Source organism: Heterodontus francisci, chromosome 24, assembly GCF_036365525.1.
Source record: "Heterodontus francisci isolate sHetFra1 chromosome 24, sHetFra1.hap1, whole genome shotgun sequence".
Lineage (NCBI taxonomy): Eukaryota > Metazoa > Chordata > Chondrichthyes > Heterodontiformes > Heterodontidae > Heterodontus > Heterodontus francisci.
The window spans coordinates 65009602-65035466 of NC_090394.1; the positions used below are offsets into that span (position 1 = coordinate 65009602).

At 41.7% G+C, this 25865-nt stretch overlaps 1 protein-coding gene across 6 annotated transcripts in view; it reads right to left on the reverse strand.

Moving 5' to 3' along the window:
* Positions 1-6376: 6376 nt before the first annotated feature.
* zc3h7a (zinc finger CCCH-type containing 7A) overlaps positions 6377-25865 on the reverse strand; it is a 122259-nt gene continuing 102770 nt past the window's right edge. For 5 of the 6 annotated variants that reach the window (XM_068056425.1, XM_068056424.1, XM_068056423.1 and 2 more), the window contains exons 17-23: positions 24943-25019; positions 21932-22065; positions 17549-17654; positions 17341-17449; positions 15831-15958; positions 8243-8406; positions 6377-7413 (exon numbers count right to left, since the gene is read on the reverse strand). In XM_068056425.1, coding sequence (XP_067912526.1) covers positions 7224-7413; positions 8243-8406; positions 15831-15958; positions 17341-17449; positions 17549-17654; positions 21932-22065; positions 24943-25019 — 908 coding nt within the window. In that variant the 3' untranslated portion in view covers positions 6377-7223. Of the gene's footprint in view, positions 7414-8242; positions 8407-14956; positions 15095-15830; positions 15959-17340; positions 17450-17548; positions 17655-21931; positions 22066-24942; positions 25020-25865 lie in introns of those variants that run through there. The other variant, XM_068056428.1, reaches the window with a different exon arrangement.

The following is a 25865-nucleotide window of genomic DNA, read 5'->3' on the forward strand; positions in this document are numbered from 1 at the left end:
GCCTTGTTAGGTCTTCTGGTTGTTCTGCATCTAAATATGAAAGCATAGTGTCTAATCTCCCTAACAATTCCCTTTCATCCTTCACTGTCCCTACTAGCTGACATACCTGTTCTTGCTTATCCATCTCCTGGCAGTGATATTGTTTCAACATATTGGGCTGAATTTTATTAACTCACCGCCATTCAATAACTGCATGGCGCATGCGCGAGACGTGCGACACGGAACCACCGCACTATTTCGTGTGGTGGCTCAATTACATGGTGGGGGTGGACCGGCCGCCCCAATGACATAGAGGGGGTGGGCACTTCATCCCCGGCACCACCGTGCTGGTGCCATTTTTAAAGGGTTTCAAGCCCTGACAGGTAATTTAAATTTTTAAAGAGTACTGCACGTTGAATTTAAATTTTAAACAGTCAAATTAAAGATCGAAGCCCCTCTTCCACCCCCCAATGATCAAACAAGATATTTATTTCCCTCTCCCCCGCCCCCGACCGAGAAATCTCCGAAATTCTACTTCAAGTTTTTTCATTTCTTTTTCCTGTTCAAGCTGCTTCATCTGCAACTGAATTCTAGCTAACTGAACTGAACTACCATCTGGATTGCCTTTTCCTTCTTCCAATTTCAAATGCTGTGCTATTACCTCAATTATGTCTGCTTTCTGAGCTCCTGGTTTTAACTCTAACTCCAGCTTTTCTGCCAATACTTTTAGCCTAGCCTTGTTTAAGATTTGCAAATCACTCAGGGATAAATCCTCCCTCTTCTGAAAGGTCGTAGCAACTAACAAAGCCATTCCGGTAGTGTAAACCTTACTCTAATGCACAAGAAACCTAGTGTTTTCCTTTTCCCCTTTTCAATTATTATTACCCCACTTACAATTGCACATTGTCAGCTTTGGGTTATCCCGGACTAGTCCCCAATTATATGTTACGACTGAGGCTGCAGGAGTGCACTGTCTTTCTCTAGTTCCACCTCTCCATGGGCCACAACATATATTTAAATGTTCTACCCAGTTACCGAAACAGCCAATTATATATTTTATCTATCTTAGTTTCAGAATAAAATCCACCAAGTTTTCTTTACTAAACAACAAAATTATATTATAAAACAAGACTCATTCAATACAGATGCAAAGCTTATTAACACACAGGTTGAAATATGAAAGTTCCCTTCTAAATTAACCCAACACACATGCACACTGGTTAAAAAAAAATAAAGAAGTTTCCTCTGCAAAGATCTCTTTACAAAAAAAAAGGCAGAAAAAAAACTTTGGTCAAATACTTGTTAATTCTTGAAAAGGATAAGAATTGATATGATCCCAGGTGGTCCCTTATTCTGGCTTCCAAATACGCATAGACAGCTGTCACTGGGATCTTTTTGGAGCAGTTCTTTTCAGGTGACGTTGAGGATTCATCTGGCAGACGTTCCAGGAGAATCACTGCATCAGGGGTTTCAGATAGAACACTGGATTCTCAAGGTTTCTCAAAGAAGTGGAAAAAGGATAAGCTGGTGGCTTCTCTCTTAGCAGGCTTACCCCTAACTGAACCAAAACAATATCCAAAATAAAACCAACTCTTGACCACCATAACTCGACATGACACTTCTCCGTAAACAACTCCCCTAATCTAATCAACTGATATTTGAAAGACTCCCACATGTCAGATGTTGATTTACCCTCAAACAGCCGTCCCCAATCTAAATTCTTCAGCTCCTGCCTAATATTGTTATAATTAGCCTTCCCCCAATTTAGCACCTTCACCCGAGGACTACTCTTATCCTTATCCACAAGTACCTTAAAACTTATGGAATTATGGTCACTGTTCCTGAAATGCTCCCCTACTGAAACTTCGACCACCTGGCCAGGCTCATTCCCCAATACCAGGTCCAGTACGGCCCCATCCCTAGTTGGACTATCTACGTATTGTTTCAAGAAGCCCTCCTGGATGCTCCTTACAAATTCTGCCCCATCCAAGCCCCTAGCACTAAGTGAGTCCCAGTCAATATAGGGGAAGTTAAAATCACCCACCACTACAACCCTGTTACCTTTACATCTTTCCAAAATCTGTCTACATATCTGCTCCTCTACCTCCCGCTGGCTGTTGGGAGGCCTGTAGTAAACCCCCAACATCGTGACTGCACCCTTCCTATTCCTGAGCTCCACCCATATTGCCTCGCTGCATGACCCCTCCGAGGTGTCCTCCCGCAGTTCAGCTGTGATATTCTCCTTAACCAGTAATGCAACTCCCCCACCCCTTTTACATCCCCCTCTATCCCGCCTGAAGTTTCTAAATCTGGAACATTTAGCTGCCAATCCTGTCCTTCCCTCAACCAAGTCTCTGTAATAGCAACAACATCATAGTTCCAAGTACTAATCCAAGCTCTAAGTTCATCTGCCTTACCTGTTATACTTCTTGCATTGAAACAAATGCACTTCAGACCACCAGTCCCGCTGTTCTCCGCAACATCTCCCTGCTTGCTCTTCCTCTTAGTCTTATTGGCCTTATTTACTAGTTCTCCTTCATTTATTTCACTTGCTGTCCTACTGCTCTGGTTCCCACCCCCCGCCACACTAGTTTAAACCCTCCCGAGTGACGCTAGGAAACCTCGCAGCCAGGATATTTGTGCCCCTCCAGTTTAGATGCAACCCGTCCTTCTTGTACAGGTCCCATCTGTCCCTGAAGAGATCCCAATGGTCCAGAAGTTTCACATCTTTTTAAAAAAAAATTGTGCTTTGTCAAACTGCATAACTTCACACGTCCCCACATTATACTCCATCTACCACCTTATTGCCCAATCACTTAACCTGTCTATATCTCTTTGAAGCCTCTTTGTGTCCTCCTCATAGCTTACCTTCCCACTTAGCTTTGCACCGTCAGCTTTGTCTAAGTCATTAATGTAGATTGTAAATAGGTTACATTGGAGAGATCTATAAAAATTTAGTGAGGCTACATTTGAAATATTATCTGTGGAGGGAGAAATAGAGTTAAAGTTAAAGTTGCGTTCGATGAAAGGTCACAGACCTGAAACGTTGACTCTGTTACTTTCTCCACAGATGTTACCAGACCTGCTGAGTATTTTCAGCACTTTTGTTTATGTTTCAGATTTCCAGCATCTGAGGTGTTTGGCTTTTATTTTCAAATATTATCAGGGCGGCGCAGTGGTTAGCACCGCAGCCTCACAGCTCCAGCGACCCGGGTTCAATTCTGGGTACTGCCTGTGTGGAGTTTGCAAGTTCTCCCTGTGTCTGCGTGGGTTTCCTCCGGGTGCTCCGGTTTCCTCCCACCTCCAAAAGACTTGCAGGTTGATAGGTAAATTGACCATTAGCAATTGCCCCTAGTATAGGTAGGTGGTAGGGAAATATTAGGGACAGGTGGGGATGTGGTAGGAATATGGAATTAGTGTAGGATTAGTATAAATGGGTGGTTGATGGTCGGCACAGACTCGGTGGGCCGAAGGGCCTGTTTCAGTGCTGTATATCTAATCTAATCTAATCTGAAAGCTTCTGCTATTTACTTGGCTGAAGACTTGTGACTTCCAGTCAGTGTGTTTTTAAACAAAGTCCCAAAGTCCTTCCAGTGACCTTTTCTTAAAAAAGCATCCATGGAATCTCTTCAGTCTTACAAATAAATCAATTTCTACAATTTTTATAGACGAGTCCTCAAAATATATTAAAAAATGGAAACACTTTCATAACAATATCAATGGGCACTTGGAGATGTTCGTGGTAATTAGGGATAGTCAGCATAGATTTGTAAAAGGCAGATCATGTTTGACTAATCTAATTGAATTTTTGATGAACAGAGAACACTGATGAAGGGAATACGATGGATATTGTTTATATGAGTTTTAAGAAAGCATTTGATAACGTATCATATAAAAGGCTGGTTAAGAAAATTGAAGCTCATTGAATAGAAGGGTCAGTGTCCAGTTGGATAAAAAAAATTGTCTTAAGGACAGAAAACAGTGAGTCGTAGTAAATGGTTGCTTTTCAGACTGGAGGATCGTGGACAGTGGTGTTCCCCAAGGATCAGTCCTAGGGCCACTGATTTTTTCGCTATATATAAATGAATACAGAGTAGAATCTCAAAATTTGCTGACAACACCAAACTTGAGGTGCGGCAGTGAGGAAGGTATGAACCACCTGCAACAGGATATAGATAGGCTGACAGAATGGGCAGAGAGGTGGCAGATGGAATTTAATGCTGGAAAGTGTGAGTTGATGCATTTTGGCAGAAGGAATGGGGAGAGGCAATATATACTTAATGGCACAGTTCTAAAGAGTGTGCAGGAACAGAAGGACCTGGGGGTGCATGTGCATAGATCTTTGAAAGTGGCAGGATATATTGAGAGCGCGGTTAGCAAAGCATATTGGATCTTGGGCTTCATAAATAGAGGCATTGAGTACAAAAGCGGGGAAGTTATGCTGAACCTCTATAAAGCTCTGGTTAGGCCCCAGCTGGAGAATTGCATCCAGTTCTGATCACCACAGGAAGAATGTGAGGGTCCTTGAGAGGGTGCAGAGGAGATTTACCAGGATGGTTCCAGAGATGGAGGATTTTAGTTACAAGGTTAGGTTGGAAAGGCTGGGTTTGTTCTCAAAACAAAGGAGATTAGGGGAGATTTAATAGAAGTGTACAAGATTATGACATGTTTAGATAAGTCAGACAAGGAAAAGCTGTTCCCATTAACAAATGGTAGAGGACACAGATTGAAAGTTTTGGGCAAAAGATGCAGGGGGAATGTGAGGAAGCACTTTTTTAATGCAGTGGGCAGTAATGACCTGGAACTCGCTGTCCACAAGGGTGGTGGAAGCGTAGACGATCAATGACTTCGAGAGGAAGTCTGATGGCCATCTGAATGAAATAGACTTTCAGGGCTACGGGGATTGAGCCAGGAGTGGGACTGACAGCATAGCCCCATGGAGACCTGGCATGGACTCGATGGGCCGAATGGTCTCCTTCTGTGCCGTAAATGATTCTATGACTCCAAGTTGTCCAGGTTCTACAAGCTGATTAGTCATTAATGCTTCTGTTATTAAATATTGAAATTTCAAGTTGTTGCATCGTGAATACCATTTATCTCTTTAGACATGTAATTGGAACAAATATCAAATTAAGTAGGTTAGCCTCTTGATATTTTGCACATTATACACAGCCACCAATGTAGAATCCAGTGCACGAATGGAAAGCTCAGTTACGGCAATGTGAAAAGAAAACAGCCAATGTTACTGTTCATTCTGATGGACATGTTGCATCCAGTTTTTTTTAAAAAAACACCATCTTTAATATAAAGATTTGAGACTTACTTGTGTGATATTTACATCATGCTATGCCTGGATATTTTCAACCAGCAAGGTAAAACTACATGCCATTTCAGCACTCCAATGCCAAGTGGCAAATTGCTCTCCCAGGTCTATTACTCCCAGTGCTACATGATAGTACTACTCCTTCAAAAACCACTGCTTCTGCCAGCCTCTCCAGTTCCAGTCCTTCCCTCCCCCAAGCATGCCTGTCTGTCTTTTTTTGATGCCACAGCCTCTTCCTTTTGGTCCATTGCTTCCAAGTTTCCACATTCACTTTGCCCCATCACCAACATATTAAAAGTACCATGATACTTGACAGTGGTGAGCCAGTGGAGAAAGGGGGTCAGGGTCATGGGGAGAGGATAGCCCAAAGTGGGCATAAACCAAGATGTTGATGAGAGGCACAGAATGCAAAACAGATCAATACAGAGAAAGAACCAAAAAAGACAAAGAATCAAAGAAAGAAAAGTACAGATAGAGGACCAAGAACCAATACAAAGACAGAAGGAAAGAGGAGAGATGTGCAAAACAAGCAACATAAGGACCACAGAGCATAGTGTATTTTGAAATATACTATGAACAAGCTCACACAGATCTACTAGCAATTAATGGGGCGACTATGGAGAGACAGTGGCATAGTGATAATGCCACTGAACTAGTAATCCAGAGGCCCAGCCTCATGCCCTGGAGACACGGGTTCAAATCCCACCATAGCAGCTGGTGGAATTTAAATTCAATAAATTTATAAATTCAATAAATTAATACAAATGTGGAACTGAAAGCTAGCATCTGTAATGGTGACCATTAAACTATCAATTGTCGTAAAAAACCATCTGGTTCACCTGTGTCCTTTAGGGAAGGAAATCTGCCGTCCTTACCTGATTTGGCCCACATGCGACTCCAGACACACAGCAATGTGCTTGAGTCTTAACTGCCCTCTGAAATGGCCTAGCAAGCCACTTAGTTGTCAAGGGCAATTAGGGATGCCAGTGACGCCCAGATCCCATGAAAGAATTTTTAAAAATAAAATGGACATTACAATACAACTGACTGGGTATAATGCACTCCAACAATATGTAATGTAAATATTTTTATTAATGACAATATTGGTCCATATAATTTTTGCCAACTGGCAATTCATGTGATTTTTAAGGATATCAACATTTAAATAGCAAGCAATATATATAACAAAAACATAATATTTTTGAATCTTATAATCAAATTATTTTATGTTGTTCTTTAACACCTGCTTCCCAGTTACCGACAAAGGAGCACATAGTTAAACACTGGTAAAATTTAAATCCATTCATCCTATATACTGATGAGTGACTTTGCGTAAAAACTATTACTTAGAAGAAAAAAAAGTTATCAAAAAAGCATCCTATTGCTCTAACAAATTCAATGATGGCAACTCATCTCTGAACGGTTACAAACTATCCAAATTGATCTGCCACATTACTGATCCCTATTCCTCTGCTATTTCTGATTTCTTTGGATACTCAAAGGTTGGCAAATTCTGTATCCTTCAAGTCTCACATTTATAGAAATCCAAAGTTTTTCTCATGTCTCAAGTAGCTCAAATGTATTCCTATGACATTATTGAGAATATCACAAAAATATTCAAGTCCTTGCACTTTAATATACCCCATGATTTTTTAAAATTGCATGTCATCTTGAAGCAAGGCTACAACTTTCAGCAAACATCGCTGTTGGCTGCAGCCTGTGTTATCTCAAAGTGCAGAGAATACTGCTGTGCTCCTGCGTCTACTATATGCCACTTTCACAAGACCATAGTAATTATTACTGTAGGAAAGTCAAGCAGGAGAACAATTCGAAGAATTACTGCTTATACACCTTTTGGTTTCAATTGAGAGACTGTCTACCAATAACACATTTTGGAAAATAACATACCATGGTTATTATATTAATTTAAGTCTTTAATCAAAAAATCAAACTTTCCAAAGTCGTCGTCATCTGGATCAATCAAATGGTCTTTTCTGGCTTTGGCTAGTTTCTGTTTTAGAACTTCTCTTCGATCCATCCATTCTTGTAATTCTGCTTCACTATGAGCAAATTGGCAATTCTCATCATCTGTGCAGGTATCTTTCTCATGCCTGTAATTAACATAAATACTCATTACATTCCATTTGGTATTTTCCTTCCAAAACACACCGCTTTGAAATAGACTTTTATGCGAAGTTATAGATAAAATAGCTTTTTCAAATTAAGGCTGTATGGGATAATTCTCTTAATACAATGTGGTCAAGCTCAACAGATGATACTAATTTGGGGACAAGGTGGGTAAATGGGAGTCAAGTCCTTGGGCAGCTAAGGAACTATAAATGAACATCATTTTAGTACCACAATTCAAGAATCAATGTTGCCTTTGCCATTTTAATATTTTATCTCCATTGCAATGCACTTTCATAATTCTATAAGAAAATGATTAATACTATTTATCAGACATGATTGTGAAATAAATCTTTAACTGTAAGATTAGTGATGAGACCAAAAAAAGATGGTCTTCCTGGGCTGGCAGGTTTTGTTACCTTTAGGTGATGAAAGAAAGATTAAGATCATAGAATTACTCAAATAAGGAAAATTGCACCTCATCAAGGAGACAAATCCATAGTATATTAATAGTTGAAAAAAAAAATGAAAATCTCAAGAAATTGAGAGATAGCACAAGTGCTCTTTCATGTCATATAGCACAATTTACGGTGGCTTTTACTGTGGTCCATGTGAACTACGTAAATTATAAAGACACACAGGGTAGATGCTGTACTACTTTTGAGTTTGTGTACAGATTATTACTACCTACCACTATAATTGAACTAAAGGTTTTGGCATAGTTATCTCTTACCTAAATGATGTAAACAAACCTCTTTTACAAATAAAACCAAATTATTTTGTTCGTAGAACATGAATTAAATGGATCCTTACATTTCACAAACACTGAACTGTCCTGTTGGAAAGCGATGTTGCCAGCAGTTTTGGTCATCCTCACAGCTAAAAACTTTTTCTTTGTGTTTCTCTGAGGTTATGTGCTGCTGCCACTGCTTCTCGCTGTTACAATTCTTCCCACACAACCAACAGTGATAGCCAGTCTTCAAAGGAAAGATAACAGAAATTTCCTTTAAAAGCAGTCCACCATTTAAAAAAAAAACACAAATTGGCAAAAGGAAAAGAAAATGCACAGCTGTAATTTACACTGTATTTCCCCTTTACTGGAGAAAAGTACTACAGTAAATATGAATAAAAATCCATACAAATGATTTTTAAAGTCCTATTAATGATTTCCTGTGTGGAGGCCTGAACACTAATGAAAACTGCTAAGCAGCTGTAGCAGAACAGAAGCAATAGATCTCAAAATCCCATTGTACGGATGAAAAAAAAAGGCCAACGCTAGAAATGGCTGTCACTTATTTTGTTTAGCTGAAACAAGTGCAGTGTTTATACATGTTCTTTCTGTCTGCAAAGAACAGGGTCTTGTATATTAATATATGTATCTTCCAGTACGCGCACTGCGAGCCCTACTGACAATCTTAAATTGGTTGTCAGTGTAAGTGACAGCCATTCGCTGGTTCATTCCTCAGGGCAATGCCTTGACCAGAGTCAAGCTGCCTGGTTTAAATTTCAAACAAAGCTTGGCAGTTAACTGTCCGTCACCGTAAACTGGTGCATTCTCCATGGCAACGCCTCTACCAGTCAGAGTTCACTTGCCAACCAATCGGCACTCGATTCTCATACAGTATAAAGTTGTTGCTTTCCCTTACATTGGTATTCATGCGGATTGTCCTGATGAGTGCAAGATGAAAAGCTTTGAAAAAATGTCTCTATTTTCAGCAATAGTCAAGTTTTGTACTACCAAATGACTATTTGTATACATATTGCAAAATGTAACTTTTAAGCTATTGGAGACATTGAATTGTTCCTTGAGCAGGAATTTCAGTGGAGAATGATGCTGTCAAAGCTGAATGGCTTCCTCTGGTACCACCTGCCACCCTGTCTACCATCTTGGGTATGGCTGTGGGTGGTATTATGAACGCTGGACTTCGTAACATGGATTATGTTTTAAAAATTTGAAGTTTAAGATGGAGTCCAACAAGTCAGGCAACCTGACATCGACTCTTCCTAAGACAGAAATCTTGATCATCAGGACAGTGGAGAACACAGATCAAATACATTTTTTCAAACAGAGACTGCAGGGGTAACATCTGAAGAACAATGGGTTTCACCCTCCCAGACTTACAGATACAGGGGTCAGTGATTGAGAATTCAAATGTAACAGGCAGCTGTTAACACCTGGGAACAAAGGAAGTCTATCAGCTCCTTTCATTTCCTACCTGTCCTCAGAGTGAGGGGAGCCGATAGTTTCCAAAGAGCACAGCTGACTGGTGAGTAAGTCCTGGTTGGTATTTTTCAAAGTGGATTGAATTGTAAGTCATTGTTTTAGCAAGACTTTGTTGTTTTTTTAAATTCTTTTGGGCCTCCTTATCTCGAGAGACAATGGATACGCGCCTGGAGGTGGTCAGTGGTTTGTGAAGCAGCGCCTGGAGTGGCTATAAAGGCCAATTCTGGAGTGACAGGCTCTTCCACAGGTGCTGCAGAGAAATTTGTTTGTTGGGGCTGTTGCACAGTTGGCTCTCCCCTTGCGCCTCTGTCTTTTTTCCTGCCAACTACTAAGTCTCTTCGACTCGCCACAATTTAGCCCTGTCTTTATGGCTGCCCGCCAGCTCTGGCGAATGCTGGCAACTGACTATAATTTTTAAATTATAACCTTCTAAAGTTTTAAATTTAAAGGGTTTAGTCATGGCAGGAGAGGTTGAAGCCGTGGTTTGCTCTTCTTGCTGCATGTGGGAATCCGGAAACATTTCAGTCCCCGGGACCAGCATGTGTGCAGCAAGAGTGTCCAGATGCAGCTCCTGGAAGCTCGGGTTTCAGAGCTGGAACGGTGGCTGGAAACACTGTGGAGCATCCGCGAGTCTGAGAGCATTGTGGATAGCACGTATAGAGAGGTGGTCACACCGCAGCTGAAAGGACTTGAGGAAGGAAGGGAATGGGTGACCACCAGGCAGTCAAAGAGAATCAGGCAGGTAGTTCAGGAGTCCCCTGGGGTCCCGCTTGCAAATCGGTATTCCATTTTGGAGGCTGATGAGGCTGGTTCCTCCAGGGAGTGCAGACAGAGCCAAGCTTCTGGCACCACAAGCAGCCTGTCTGCACAGGAAGGGGGAAAGAGAGGAAGAGCAATAGTAATAGGGGATTCTATAGTCAGGGGAACAGAAGGCGCTACTGTGGCCGTCAGCGTGACTCCAGGATGGTGTGTTGCCTCCCTGGTGCCAGGGTCCGGGATGTCACTGAACGTCTGCAGGGCATCCTGAAGGGAGAGGCAGAGTAACATCTGAAGGACAATGGGTTTCACCCTCCCAGACTTAGATTCTAAACAAGGGGTCAATGATTGAGAATTCAAATGTAACAGGCAGCTGTTAACACCTGGGAACAATGGAAGTCTATCAGCTCCTTTCATTTCCTACCTGTCCTCAGAGTGAGGGGAGCCAAGAGTTTCCAAAGAGCACAGCTGACTGGTGAGTAAGTCCTGGTGGGTAAGGTAGCGGTCATGGTACATGTTGGTACCAATGACATAGGTAGAAAGAGGGATGAGGTCTTGCATCAAGAATTCAGGGAGTTAGGCAGTAGACTAAAAAGCAGGACCTCTCGGGTTGTAATCTCTGGATTACTCCCAGTGCCACGTGCTAGCGAGTATAGAAATAGGAGAATAGCAGATGAATGCGTGGCTTAAGAGTTGGTGCAGGAGGGAGGGTTTTAGATTCCTGGACCACTGGGATCGTTTCTGGGGAAGGTGGGACCTGTTCTAGTGGGACGGTCTACATCTGAACTAGAGGGGGACTAACATCCTTGCTGGCGGGTTTGCTAGTGCTGTTGGGAGGAGTTTAAACTAATTTGGCAGGGGGAGGGGATGCAGACTCCTAGCAGAATAGGGACACAGCTAAACACAGGAAAGCGAACAAGTCAGAGGGAATACAGTGGAAGTAAGTTTCAAGGGAGTAAGATCAGGATGGAAGGCCTCGACTTTAATGCCAGGAGTATTGCAGGTAAAACGGATGAGTTAAGGGCAATGATTGACACGTGGAATTGTGATATAGTAGCCATCACGGAGACATGGTTAAGGGAGGGGCAGGATTGGCAGCTCAATATCCCGGGATAGAGAATCTTCAGGTGAGACAGAGGAGGGCGTAAAAGAGGAGGGGGCATTGCAATATTAGTTAAGCAGTCAGTTACTGCAGTAAGGAGAGATGATATCTTGGAGGGGGCATCAAATGAAGCTATATGGGTAGAGTTTAGGAGTAAAAAAGGGACAGCCACATTGCTAGGTGTTTATTATAGACCCCCAGATAGTCAGCGGGAAATTGAGGAGCAAATATGTGCGCAATTTGCAGAATTGTGTAAAAATAATAGGGTAATTATATTAGGTGATTTCAACTTTCCCAACATTAATTGGGATAGTCATCGTGTTAAGGGCTTAGATGGAGTGGAGTTCTTAAAATGTATACAGGAGAACTTTTTAGCTCAATATGTAGAGGATCCAACAAGGGAGGGTGCAGTGCTGGACCTAATTCTGGGGAATGAAGCCGGACAGGTGGTTGATGTGTTGGTGGGGGGTGCATTTTGGTGATAGCGACCACAACATGGTACAATTTAAGCTTGTTAAGGACAAAGAAATAGACAAGTTGCAAAAAAAAGTTTTGGATAAGGCAAGAGCGAATTTTAGTAAAATAAGGCAGGATCTGGCCAAGGTAGACTGGAAAGAGTTACTTGTCGGGAAATCTACAGAAGAGCAGTGGGGGGCATTCAAAAAGGAATTGGGGAGGGTACAGGCCCAACATGTTGCCTCTCGGGTAATAGGTAGGAGCAACAAGCCCAGAGAACCATGGATGACCAGAAATATTCAGGGTATGATGAGAAGGAAAAGATAGGCTTTTAGCAAATACAAGGAGAGCAAATCAATGGAAGCATTAGTGGAGTACAGAAAGTGTAGGATGGAGTTTAAGAAAGCAATTAGGAGAGCAAAGAGAGGATATGAGAAAGCTCTGGCTGGTAAAAGTAGGGAAAATCCCAAGATATTCTATAAGTATATCAATGGGAAGAGGATAACCAGGGAAAGAGTAGGACCCATTAGGGACCAAGGGGGAAATTTGTGGGTGGAGCCAGAGGACATTGGTAGGTTGTTGAACGAATACTTCACATCTGTCTTCACCCAAGAGAAAGAGGATGTAGATATGGAACTTAGAGAGAGAGACTGTGAGGTTCTTGAGCAAATTGTCAGAGGGAGTGACAAGGTATTGGAGGTTTTGGAAGGCTTAAAAGTGGACAAATCTCCAGGTCTGGACGATTTGTGTCCCAGGATGCTGTGGGAGGCAAAGGTGGAGATTGCAGGGGCTCTGACCCTAATTTTTAATTCCTCTCTGGCCATGGGGGAGGTGCCAGAGGACTGGAGAACAGCTAATGTGGTCCCACTATTTAAGAAAGGTTTTAGAGATAAGCCAGAGAACTACAGACCAGTGAGTCTCACATCAGTGGTAGGGAAACTATTGGAGAAAATTCTGAAGGAGAGAATCCATCACCACTTGGAGAGGCAAAATTTGATTAGGAATAGTCGACATGGCTTTGTCAGAGGGAGGTCATGTCTAACAAATTTGACAGAATTTTTTGAGCATATGACCAGGTGTGTAGATGAAAGTAGTGCAGTTGATGTAGTTTACATGGATTTCAGCAAAGCCTTTGACAAGGTCCCACATGGGAGACTTATCAAGAAAGCAAATACACATGGGATGCAAGGTAACTTGATAAGGTGGATTCAAAGTGGGCTTAACTGTAGGAGACAGAGAGTGATGACAGACGGCTGTTTGAGTGACTGGAAGCCAGTGTCCAGTGGCCTACCACAGGGATCTGTGCTGGGTCCCCTATTAGTCATTTATATAAACGACATAGATGACTATGTGGGGGGTAGGATCAGTAAGTTCGCGGATGACACAAAGATTGGCCGAGCGGTTAACAGTGAGGTGGAGTGTCTTAGGTTACAGGAAGATATAGACGGGATGGTCAAATGGGCAGAAAAGTGGCAGATGGAATTTAACGCTGAAAAGTGTGAGGTGATACACTTTGGAAGGAGTAATGTGACACGGAAGTAGTCAATGAATGGCTTGACACTGGGAAGTTCTGAGGAAAAAAGGGATCTTGACGTGTTTGTCCATAGATCTCTGAAGGCAGAAGGGCAGGTTAATAGGGTGGTGAAGAAGGCATATGGGACACTTGCCTTTATCAATCGAGGCATAGATTACAAAAGCAGGGAGGTCATGGTGGAGTTGTACAGAACTTTGGTAAGGCCACAGCTGGGGTACTGTGTGCAATTCTGGTCGCCACATTATAGGAAGGATGTGATTGCATTGGAGGGGGTGCAGAGGCGATTCACCAGGATGTTGCCTGGGATGGAACATTTAAGCTATGAAGAGAGGTTGGATAGGCTTGGGTTGTTTTCACTGGAGCAGAGAAGACTGAGGGGTGACCTGATCGAGGTGTGCAAGATTATGAGTGGCATGGACAGGGTGGATAGGGAGCAGCTGTTCCCCTTAGTTGAAGGGTCAGTTACGAGGGGTCACAAGTTTAAGGTGAGGGGCGGGAGGTTTAAGGGGGATTTAAGGAAGAACTTTTTTTACCCAGAGGGTGGTGACGGTCTGGAATGCCCTGCCTGGGATGGTGGTAGAGGCAGGTTGCCTCACATCCTTTAAAATGTACCTGGATGAGCACTTGGCACGTCATAACATACAAGGCTATGGGCCAAGTGCTGGCAAATGGGATTAGGTAGACAGGTCAGGTGTTTTAATGCATTGGTGCAGACTTGATGGGCCGAAGGGCCTCTTCTGCACTGTATTATTCTGTGAGGTGGCTCAGCTGAAACCTGACTTCTGGACTTCACATATTGGAATAGGACAATAAGCTACTGCTGTTTGATTTCAGATAAACTTAGCAGATTTTTGGGAGGCAGACAGGCTGCAAGTACAGGAGACCAGTGGTGGCAAACTGAGAGCAGGCTGTAAGAAAGGAAGACAATCAGCGGTGGCGGCCTTGAGAGAGTCGGTGGGGGTGGGGGGAAGAGACAGAACACCTGCTCTGATACAACAAAAGGCTGTGAAGACATGAACCTGTTTTGTAAGTTGAAGTTTGCAGAGAAGGAAAAGACCAAAAGGATCACCCCGAATCACCTTACTCACATGCGTCCAGGTCAGAAGTGCTCGGAGAAGTGAGCAAAGTGGACATTAATTCTGAAAAGGTCTAGGAGATTCATCCTATTGCAACTGGGAGGAGTTTGGGACTTTGAACCACAAAGATTTTGCCAAAGAGGACTGTGTAATGCATAAGTGCAGTGTGAGATTTACAAGTACTTTAATAAGTAAACACCTTTCTTTGTAATTTGGGGTATCAGCTACTTACAAAGTACAATTAGATAATGGAGATTTCTTTCGTTTAGTTGTTATAATATAAGTCTAAAATGTGAAATCTTGTCCTGTAATTCCTTAAATTGGTCTAGGGTTTCATATTTTGTATTTGTAACGTCAACGGTTGTAACAGTGAGCTGACCTTTCATCCCACTTGCTCAGGCCAGCAATGTTCTTTTACCACTACGGGCCTGTACAGACCTTCTTCTGACGTCAAAGAAAAAGGCCTCAACCAGGTTTGTAACTTTGTGCTAATTGTGCACATTGTTGCTGATTCGACCTTTGAATATAAACAGGGAGATTATGTACCCAACCAGAGGCAACTCACTTTCAGAAACACTTCCAATACAAGCCATTCCATAATAGAAAAGAGCCACAAGTTTCCTTCAAGGTCTGCCACTATCAACTGTATACAGATATTAATCTCACTACATGTTACAGTTTATATCCATCTGCAGTTTAGGTTTTCTTTCTTAGTTGAACATACATATAGGTTGCAGCAAATTCCTGCTAATAACTTTTTATACTAAAGATTTTTCTTTAATTTCTGATTATGAAGACAGAAAAACTAGAATCAATTAAATATAATGTTTATTAATCATTGCTTATAGGAAGTTTTTCCACTTCCAACATGTTTATAAGTACTTTTTCCATATTCATTAATTCTGGGAGTAGCAATGAAAGTCAACATTCAATTAAGAGCAATTCTTGATATAAAATAAGTGTCAATGTAAGCAACTGAGGTACAAAGACAATGTACTGCAATGGGAATCTGGATTCAACCCAGGAAGATTGAGCTCAAGAATTGTAACTTGAGAGACCTCATTCTCTCGAAGCTTGGTTGGTTGTAAGGATTTAAATTTCATTTACAGTCTTATACCTTGCTTGTGAGCATATTGTCTTACTGTCATTGACTGATCTCACATAACTAAGTGGACTAGTTTACAATCTGGAGTACAACTGTTTTATTTCAAATCTGATCAGCAACAGAGTAGCTCTTGCAATTAATCACTTACCACAAGATCAGCATAGTCAGTTGGCATGTGGATCTGTTTGCCATTTTCCTTTGGTGCATTAGCTGCTTCCTCTTTCTCTGGCTCCTGGCTCTTCAGCCACATCTCATACAATTGTTCCATGTCTAGGACTAGCAAAATTTAATTTAAAACAGTGCAGTGAAAAAGGAACTCAAGCCATGCAAAGGATAAACAACAGTAAGCAGCAACTTACCAAAAATGAATGGATCAATTTCAGACTGAAAGATCTAGGCTGCATTGATGTGACATGGTAGTGCAATTCTTTAATTTACACTATACATTCCAACAAGCCTGCCCAGTATTTAAAATGAGAACAATCTATCTGTGGAAGACTCTCCACTGTAGAAACTTGAACATACAATTATGATGAAGGAAGTCAGCTACAAGTCTATTTTTTTTTTGATTTCAGATGTCAAACCATGAGTTAACAGAACTTTTGAGATCATATTTTTAAATCTTACCTTTTAAACTTTCAACTTTTCTTCCCAAAGAATATATATTAGGTTCTAATAAAATATTAGAATTAAATATACTGCCATTGTTGTCCTAATGATTACCAGAATGAATGGCCTGCAGCTGAGCCAGATTTCTGATTCTTATATGTATGAGAAATTATTGTGCATCATCACTGCACAGCAACATGCCATGTGTACTTAGGAAACATAGGAGCAGGAGTAGGCTATTCAGCCCATCGAGCCATATTAGTTGTATAAAATGCTAGTTGGGCCACAGCTGGAGTACTGTGTACAGTTCTAGTCACCCCACCGTAGGAAGGATGTGATTGCACTGGAGAGGGTGCAGAGGAAATTCACCAGGATGTTGCCTGGGCTGGTGCATTTCAGCTATGAAGAAAGACTGGATAGGCTAGGGTTGTTTTCCTTAGAGCAGAGAAGGCTGAGGGGGGACCTGATTGAGGTATGCAAAATTATGAGGGGCATTGATAGGATAAATAGGAAGAAACTTTTTCCCTTAGCGGAGGAATCAATAACCAGGGGGCATAGATTTAAAGTAAGGGACAGGAGGTTTAGAGAGGATTTGAGGAAAAAGGTTTTCACCCAGAGGGTGGTTGGAATCTGGAACACACTAGCTGAAGGGGTGGTAGAGGCAGGAACCCTCACAACATTTAAGAAGTATTTAGATGTGCACTTGAAATGCCATAGCATACAAGGCTACGGGCCAAGTGCTGGAAAATGGGATTAAAATAGATGGGTGCTTGATGGCCGGCACAGACAAGATGGGCCGAAGGGCCTGTTTCTGTGCTGAGACCTTCAGATGCACTTTTATAGTGAAATAATTATCTTTTAGCTTCCTAAATGAAAGCATAGGCTTTGGTTCAATGGGAATTGCAGAACTGTGTTAAGAATCAAAGGGAAGGATTTTTCTTAGCATGAAGAACAACCCAATCATTTCAAATTCAATTCAAATTATTTGACTACAGGTTTCAAAGTGGTTTTACAGTTCAAACCAAGACACTAAAGCTTTCTGCACTTACTGTTACTGTCTTTCATATAGGTCCACATGTCTTTTTCCTCAACACTGTGGGCAAATGAGCAGTTCCCAATGTATGTACATTTCTTTCCTTTCGCTATATGCATGCACAACTGAAACAGAAACAGAGTCACAAAAGGAGGCCCAATTTGGAACAACACACATTTACACAATGATTATATTATTCAAAACACATTATTCAAAACACTTACATCAAATTGTTGTGGAATTGGTTTCTTTGATGGCAGCGGACGTATAGTTGTCCATTTCTTACGTTCATTGGACATTACTAGTAGCACACGACGTTCTTTGGTCCAACTTAAAACAGTTAAAAAAAAAAGTTACATTTTAATTACAGAAAGATATTACAAGAGAGATCAATGTTTCCGTTCCAGTACCATCTGTCCATTGCAATAATATTGCTTCACAATGACTAAAATAAAACAGATGATCATAAATGGTGTCTTTATATCAATATCAAAACCATGGCCTCGTCCAAGTAGTTTTTTATTAAGATGATTAACGCACAGAGGGGTGGGAGAAATTAGAAGCACGGGTTTGGGTTCAAAGGGGCATCTCATCTCTGTCTGACACTAAAACACACTAGCCCAAAAACTATCAAAATAACAGCAAGAATAATAGTGCAAAATAACAGCGAGACTAATGGCGCTCATTGTTATTTATGAGCTAATGGCACAACAACCTCAGCTGAGGACAGATGCGTGATTAAATGTGGAAATCAAAGATACGACGCTCTACTGTTAGATTCATGAAAAAAAGTATCTCGCTGTCTGGCTCCCCACTCAAATGCATTGAGCAATGTGAAGATCCTGCACTTGCACGGTAGATATAAAGTAAACACGCCACAAAGTTAAATCGGGTCTTTTCAAGTCTTAGTACCCTTTTAATGATGCGATAAGTATTAATTACTTGCAGACAACATAACGGCATTGATAATTAACTACTGCAAGTCTGAAATCTCATTCCTTCAGATTTAAATTGTTGCATTTTTTTTGTTAAATTAAGTATTTTAACTTTCTTTCAGTCGCTTTTTTCTCTTTCTCAATCCAATCATTCTTTTCCTTCCCGTTTTTCTATCTGTGCCTGATTTAACACAGAATTCAGCATTCCAACTTACACTTCGTTCTCAGTCATTGCACTGGTACTTTCAAAATCCTTCAATCCGATTGGTTGAGTAGCTTGTTCTGTTCACTCAGATCCCGCATGCCCTGTAGAGGGCACCATGCCGTTTCCATCACACATTCCCAGCAACTCACAGCACAATATCTCATTGACATTAAATTGGCAAGGGCAAGTCTAACTAACCGTGGGTGCCATTCTTTGGCCCAAACTTTGCTGTGGCAGGGCAATGAGTCATTGTTCCTCACTGTAACCCACAAATTATACTCAACAGTTTCCAACCTCATGCATAGGGTTATGAAAGTTGTTAAAATGTTTTACAGTAGTTTAAAAACAGTGAACTGTAAGATCATAGCAGTTGATTTATTAGACAACTAATTCTTATATTAACTATTCACAGATTCTTGCATAATCTAAACATACTGCGCAATACAGAATTTAAAGAGTCAATAAAAGCAATCAACAACAATAAACAGATTATTCAAATTGTCTGTAGTGCTAGATTACAATTCTTCTTGTTTGGCCTCCTTGTCTCCGGAGACAATGGGTAAGCACCTGGAGGTGGTCAGTGGTTTGTGGAGCAGCGCCTGGAGTGGCTATAAAGGCCAATATTAGAGAGACAGACTCTTCCACAGGTGCTGCAGAAAAAACTGGTTGTCGGGGCTGTTACACAGTTGGCTCTCCCCTTGCGCTTCTGTCTTTTTTCCTGCCAACTGCTAAGTCTCTTCGACTCGCAACACTTTAGCCCCGCCTTTATGGCTGCCCGCCAGCTCTGGCGATTGCTGGCAACTGACTCCCACGACTTGTGATCAATGTTACAAGACTTCATGTCGCGTTTGCAGACGTCTTTAAAGCGGAGACATGGACGGCCGGTAGGTCTGATACCAGTGGCGAACTCGCTGTACAATGTGTCCTTGGGGATCCTGCCATCTTCCATGCGGCTCACATGGCCAAGCCATCTCAAGCGCCGCTGACTCAGTAGGGTGTATAAGCTGGGGATGTTGGCTGCATCAAGGACTTCTGTGTTGGAGATGTGGTCCTGCCACCTGATGCCAAGGATTTTCCGGAGGCAGCGAAGATGGAATGAATTGAGACGTCGCTCTTGGCTGACATACGTTGTCCAGGCCTTGCTGCCGTAGAGCAAGGTACTGAGGACACAGGCTTGATACGCTCGGACCTTTGTGTTCCGCGTCAGTGCGCCATTTTCCCACACTCTCTTGGCCAGTCTGGACATAGCAGTGGAAGCCTTTCCCATGCGCTTGTTGATTTCTGCATCGAGAGACAGGTTACTGGTGATAGTTGAGCCTAGGTACGTGAACTCTTGAACCACTTCCAGAGCGTGGTCGCTGATATTGATGGATGGAGCATTTCTGACGTCCTGCCCCATGATGTTCGTTTTCTTGAGGCTGATAGTTAGGCCAAATTCGTTGCAGGCAGCCGCAAACCTGTCAATGAGACTCTGCAGACACTCTTCAGTGTGAGATGTTAATGCAGCATCGTCAGCAAAGAGGAGTTCCCTGATGAGGACTTTCTGTACTTTGGTCTTCACTTTTAGACGGGCAAGATTGAACAACCTGCCACCTGATCTTGTGTGGAGGAAAATTTCTTGTTCTGAAGACTTGAACGCGCATGAGAGCAGCAGGGAGAAGAAAATCCCAAACAGTGTAGGTGCGAGAACACAGCCCTGGTTCACATCACTCAGGATAGGAAAGGGGTCTGGTGAGGCGCCGCTATGCTGAATTGTGCCTTTCATATTGTCATGGAATGAAGTGATGATACTTAGTAGCTTTGGTGGACATCCGATCTTTTCTAGTAGTCTGAAGAGACCACGTCTGCTGACGAGGTCAAAGGCTTTGGTGAGATCAATGAAAGCAACATAGAGGGGCATCTGTTGTTCGCGGCATTTCACCTGTAGCTGACGAAGGGAGAACAGCATGCCAATGGTCGATCTCTCTGCTCGAAAGCCACACTGTGCCTCAGGGTAGACACGCTCAGCCAGCTTCAGGAGCCTGTTTAAAGTGACTCGAGTGAAGACTTTCCCCACTGTGCTGAGCAGGGAGATTCCACGGTAGTTGTTGCAGTCACCTTTGCTTTTATAGAGGGTGATGATGTTGGCATTGCTCATGTCCTGTGGTACTGCTCCCTCTTCCCAGCACAGGCAAAGCAGTTCGTAGAGTGCTGAGAGCATGGCAGGCTTAGCACTCTTGATTATTTCAGGGGTAATGCCGTCCTTCCCAGGGGCTTTTCCACTGGCTAGAGAATCAATGGCATCACTGAGTTCCGATTTTGTTGGCTGTACGTCCAGCTCATCCATGACTGGCAGAGACTGGGCTGCATTGAGGGCGGTCTCATTGACAACATTCTCCCTGGAGTACAGTTCTAGGTAGTGCTCAACCCAGCGGTCCATTTGCTTGCGTTGGTCAGTGATTGTGACCCCTGATTTAGATTTGAGGGGGGCGATCTTCTTGATTGGCCCAAAAGCTCTCAATGCCATCATACATTCCTCTGTTGTTTCCGGTGTCTGAGGCCAGCTAAATATGACTGCATAGGTGTTGCCAGTAGTCATTTGCGCAGCGCCTGGCTGTTCTTTGTGCAGTGCATCTGGCTGCTTTAAGTGCTACGGATGTTAACTCGCTGGGGGCTTTTTTGTAGTTCAGCAGTGCAATGCGCTTAGCGGCTATGACAGGTTCCAGCTCTTCAAAATGAGATTGAAACCAGTCTGCATTCCGCTTCGCACGTTTGCCATAGGTGGTCATTGCTGACTCATAGATGGCATCTCTGATGTGGGCCCACTTGGTCTCTGCATCCCCTGTGGGAGTGTTTTGAAGGGCTTTTTCAAGTGAATTTAGAAATTTTTCTAACAGCTGTGGATAAGAAATTCTGCTCGTGTTGATGCGCGGGTGGCCCTTCTGCTTGGAGTGCTGCAGCTTCTTTGGTTTGAGTCTAACCTTGCTGCACACCAGGGAGTGGTCGGTGTCGCAGTCCGCACTGTGGAAGCTGCGTGTGATTTGAACACAGTTTAAGGAGGCTCACCTTGTGACGATGAGGTCCAGCTGGTGCCAACGACGTGATCTTAGGTTCCTCCAAGAAACCTGGTGACAGGGTTTATTGTGAAAGAACGAGTTGGTGATGCAGAGGTTATGATAGGTACACAGACTCAAGCAGTCTCTGTCCATTCTCATTCATCCTTCCAATGCCATAGCGCCCAAGGCAGGAGGGCCACGAGTCATGGTCGGCCCCAACAGGAACAAATGTTCGGTATTGGGGATGCTACTAATGAGACTATGGAGTTCCTCGTAGAACTGGTCTTTAACTTCAGGTGGGGAGCAGAGAGTTGGAGCATAGACGCTGAATAGGTGTACTGGACCAGAGGCAGTGAGCAGTCGGATGGGCAGTATGCGTAAATCAGTTGAATACTTATCAATTATAGTAGTGCCGATGATGTAACTACTTACGGGTGTCTTGCTTTAGCACTGCAGTATTTTCTGTTCTTGTCTGGCTCACTGACTTGTCCATTCCTCCAGCACTGACAACACACGAACTTGAGCTTTAAGCTGAGTTTTCTAGATTTTGTCACTCCTAGAGGTATCTTAAAAAGAGAAACTAGTTAATCACTGACAGCTCTCCTCTACCCAGACAGTGCAATCTCATCCAATACCTCTAACTTGTGTGATGAGAACTTTGTAAAGCTAAGAAGAGAAGCTGGATTTTGAATTGCAATACCATCTTTCACGAGGTATATTTGTTCAATATAGTGGGAAAATGTTACTGTAATAGTTTTTGTTTATTGAGAAATTGTGATTATTTCCTTCCCATTACTTTGAGACACACATGCACATTATAGGTGCATGCATTACCTACAATTTCATTTTAAATATGTGCATTTCATTGGTAGAACGGTATTTATAGCTAGATAACCAGTTATAAAAAGGTTATTGTGCCATGCAAACCAACCCTGATTTATACTGTACAAGAAGTATTTTGTTCAGTTGTCTGAAGTACTATAAAAGAAACAGGAAGCACACTAAATTAGTGTCACAGAGTGGAGATAGTCACACTGGTTCCATCCCCATTCAGTTCCTGTTAGCTCTGCTGCTATCGCAAGACACCAAGTACAAGGCAAGTCCTCCTCTGTGAGGAAAGGAATCAGAGGGGCAGTCTTCAGCATGTGCTGCTAGTTGCAGAATATACACTTGTAAAGGTCTATCAGCAGGTAAGCTATCCACCAGTTTATAAGAGCTGCATGACCAGCAGTACCTGTACAGGGATGAAAATAGGATTTTATACCCTCCAAATCACCTGCCAGAACACTGTGGCTAATTTAATGACTAATTAGTTGCTGCAGTAGATGCATGGTTTAGCAACTTACTGTTTTGCAACAGTATAGCAATTAAATGAGAGATTTTTGGTCTTGATTATATTGAAAGCATTAGATATGCATTGGAAGATAAATATTAGAGTAGGATAAACATTTATTTTTTATTTTTATTTATTTAGAGATACAGCACGGAAACAGGCCCTTCAGCCCACCGAGTCTGTGCCGACCAACAACCACCCATTTATACTAACCCTACAGTAATCCCATATTCCCTATCACCTACATATACTAGGGGCAATTTACAACAGCCAATTTACCTATCACCTACAAGTCTTTTGGATGTGGGAGGAAACCGGAGCACCCGGCGAAAACCCACGCAGACACAGGGAGAACTTGCAAACTCCACACAGGCAGTACCCAGAATCGAACCCGGGTCCCTGGAGCTGTGAGGCTGCAGTGCTAACCACTGCGCCACTGTGCCGCCCTTTAATATAGCACCTTTAATAATAAAACAGATTTACGATGTTGGTTGGCATTGGCTCCAGCCCTACATTTTACTACCACATCAGAATGGTAAGAAGTGAGTCATAATTACCACTAACAGACCACTTCCAACACCCAGTTCACTTTGCCCTCAAGTGATTTGACAAAATGAGTGCCACACAGAAACAGCCTCCTGTGCATATTACATTAATATTAATGCAGTACACAAAGATACAAGGTATGATACTGGAACGAGCACTTAAATGCTGTGCGCTTCTAGAACACCAGTATGTAGCTAAATTTCAGAAGTTCAAGGTCTGCAACAATGCAAACATATGTCATATGTCACACTGACTGAAACAGAATAACTAGTGGAAATGGAGTTCTGGTGAACAGCAGTTTACAAGGCTTCTGCTTTTTTTTTTAAAAAGAAATTCCTAGGAACCAGGTGTATATCTTCTTTGGCCTCCTCGTCTCGAGAGACAATGGGTAAGCGCCTGGAGGTGGTCAGTGGTGTGTGGAGCAGCGCCTGGAGTGGCTATAAAGGCCAATTCTAGAGTGACAGTCTCTAGTATAAGACTTAGAACAATGGGTATGCCAACTGGGTAATTAGTGCAATAACAACATGTTACAGTGGGGTTTTAAGACAGAATACTGACATTTGAATTTTTAGAAAGAGTGTTTCTTCAATTCTGAACTGTACAGTTTACTCAGCATTTGTCAAGCTCAATTTATAATCTGCTTTTCATTGCTTTTGATCCAAGATCTACTCTACAAAGGCAAAGATAAAGGTGGATAAACAGGTCATTAGATGGAAATGATCACTTTTGTATGTGAGATGGGATTGAAGGTTCAGGTGGTTTACAAAAATGTTGGCTTGTGATTATGAATGTGGGCACAAGAATTTATAATGGAAATATAACACACATACCTGGAGTTAGTCACAATATTCTAAGCTCGACATGTAATTCAATCTGCAAATTCCTATCAAATTCTGGCACATTTGACAATGAACAGATCTGTCCTTAACTAGTTTTTATTGCAATATTCTATTCAATCAGTGGAAGATGATGCAAATATTTTACTCTCCGTTTTTAAACACTAATGATACCCAAATCAATTTCAATTTCTAAATTCAGCTCTGGAAAATTGGCATCAAGGAATTCTTAATGAATTTCAGCACTATACAAATGTTCTACAAAACTTTTGTCAATCAGTTATCCTTCTGGTGCAGTGAAGTTTGCAATGCATACTGGGATAGTCCCTGCACTGCTAAACTGCTAACAGAAAACATATCAGCCAAATAAGAGAAAAATATTGTGTAGGCTGGAAATCAGAAATGAGAACCGAAAATGCTGGAAATACTCAACAGGTCTGACAACATCTGTCTAGAGAGAAACAGTTACTGCTTCAGGTCTGTGACCCTTCATCAAAATACCAAATTGCTACCAGAAGAGTAGGAAGTATTCAGGCGTTGCCAGGGCATGGATATCAGAACAGACTCTGGAACTCAAGAGTTGTTTCAGCTCTTCCACTAATCAGTACTTGTGAGGAATTGTCACAGAATGGAATGCATTAATCAAATACAGTATTGATGTATTTGTAGCTACAGACAACAACCTAACTTGAACTATGTTCATAAATATATCTAGAGATGATGTTTACCTGTCCTGCCTGGGCACTAGCTTCCATGTTCTGCCAATACTTTTTCGATTCCTGAGAAATTGTTTCATGACAGATATCTGGCAATAAAAAAAAGTTACGACATTTAGAAACACAAATAAATATATAAATAACTTATCTTAAACAGGTTTAAGAAAATTGGATTATTTGACATCTAATTTTTGGATCAGCTTTCTGCTCAATTCCCAAGACGATCCACTAAACTCTAAAAATTATGTTTATAACAGCCATACACTCTCGGATCTTTTAATAAGGGACTTGTATACCTTACTTAAACAATTAAAGACACGCAAATTCCTTTATCAAACTTAAGCATTTACAGTAAGATATTATTGAATCATACTTAGTTGTAACAAATTTCAGATTTTTCAAACAAGAAAGCTAATCTTGAGTGATTATGAATGTCATTCAAACCCTGAGTGTTTATTACTCCCAAACATTTTATTTATTTTCTTTTATAAATTCTGGTGCCCACATTCATAATCATAAACCTCTTGTTCTTCATTTTGCTTTTGAAGTTTGTATTTTCTATTCCTAAAATACATCCCTTAATGGAGCTGTCATGGTTGCTGAGTTTTGTTGCATAGCTTTCCATCATGTGACTGAGACAGTGGCAGCAGTTTTAATTACACTAAAGCTGTATCTGTGGCAGTGGATAAGAATGATCATACTTGAATTTTTGTAGCAACTTTCATTGCAAAAAAAAGCTCTTTCACTGCTGAAATTTCTACATACATTAATATAATAAATTCCAATGCTTATCAAAATGACTTATACCTCAATGATTCTAGTATTTCTTAATTATAATGTTGTCTTAGAGAATATTTCAGTCTGCAAATTAAGGGAAAACAAGGCAAACCTGCACATTTGGTGGGAGTGATTTGAAATCTTGTAAAAGTCCTTCA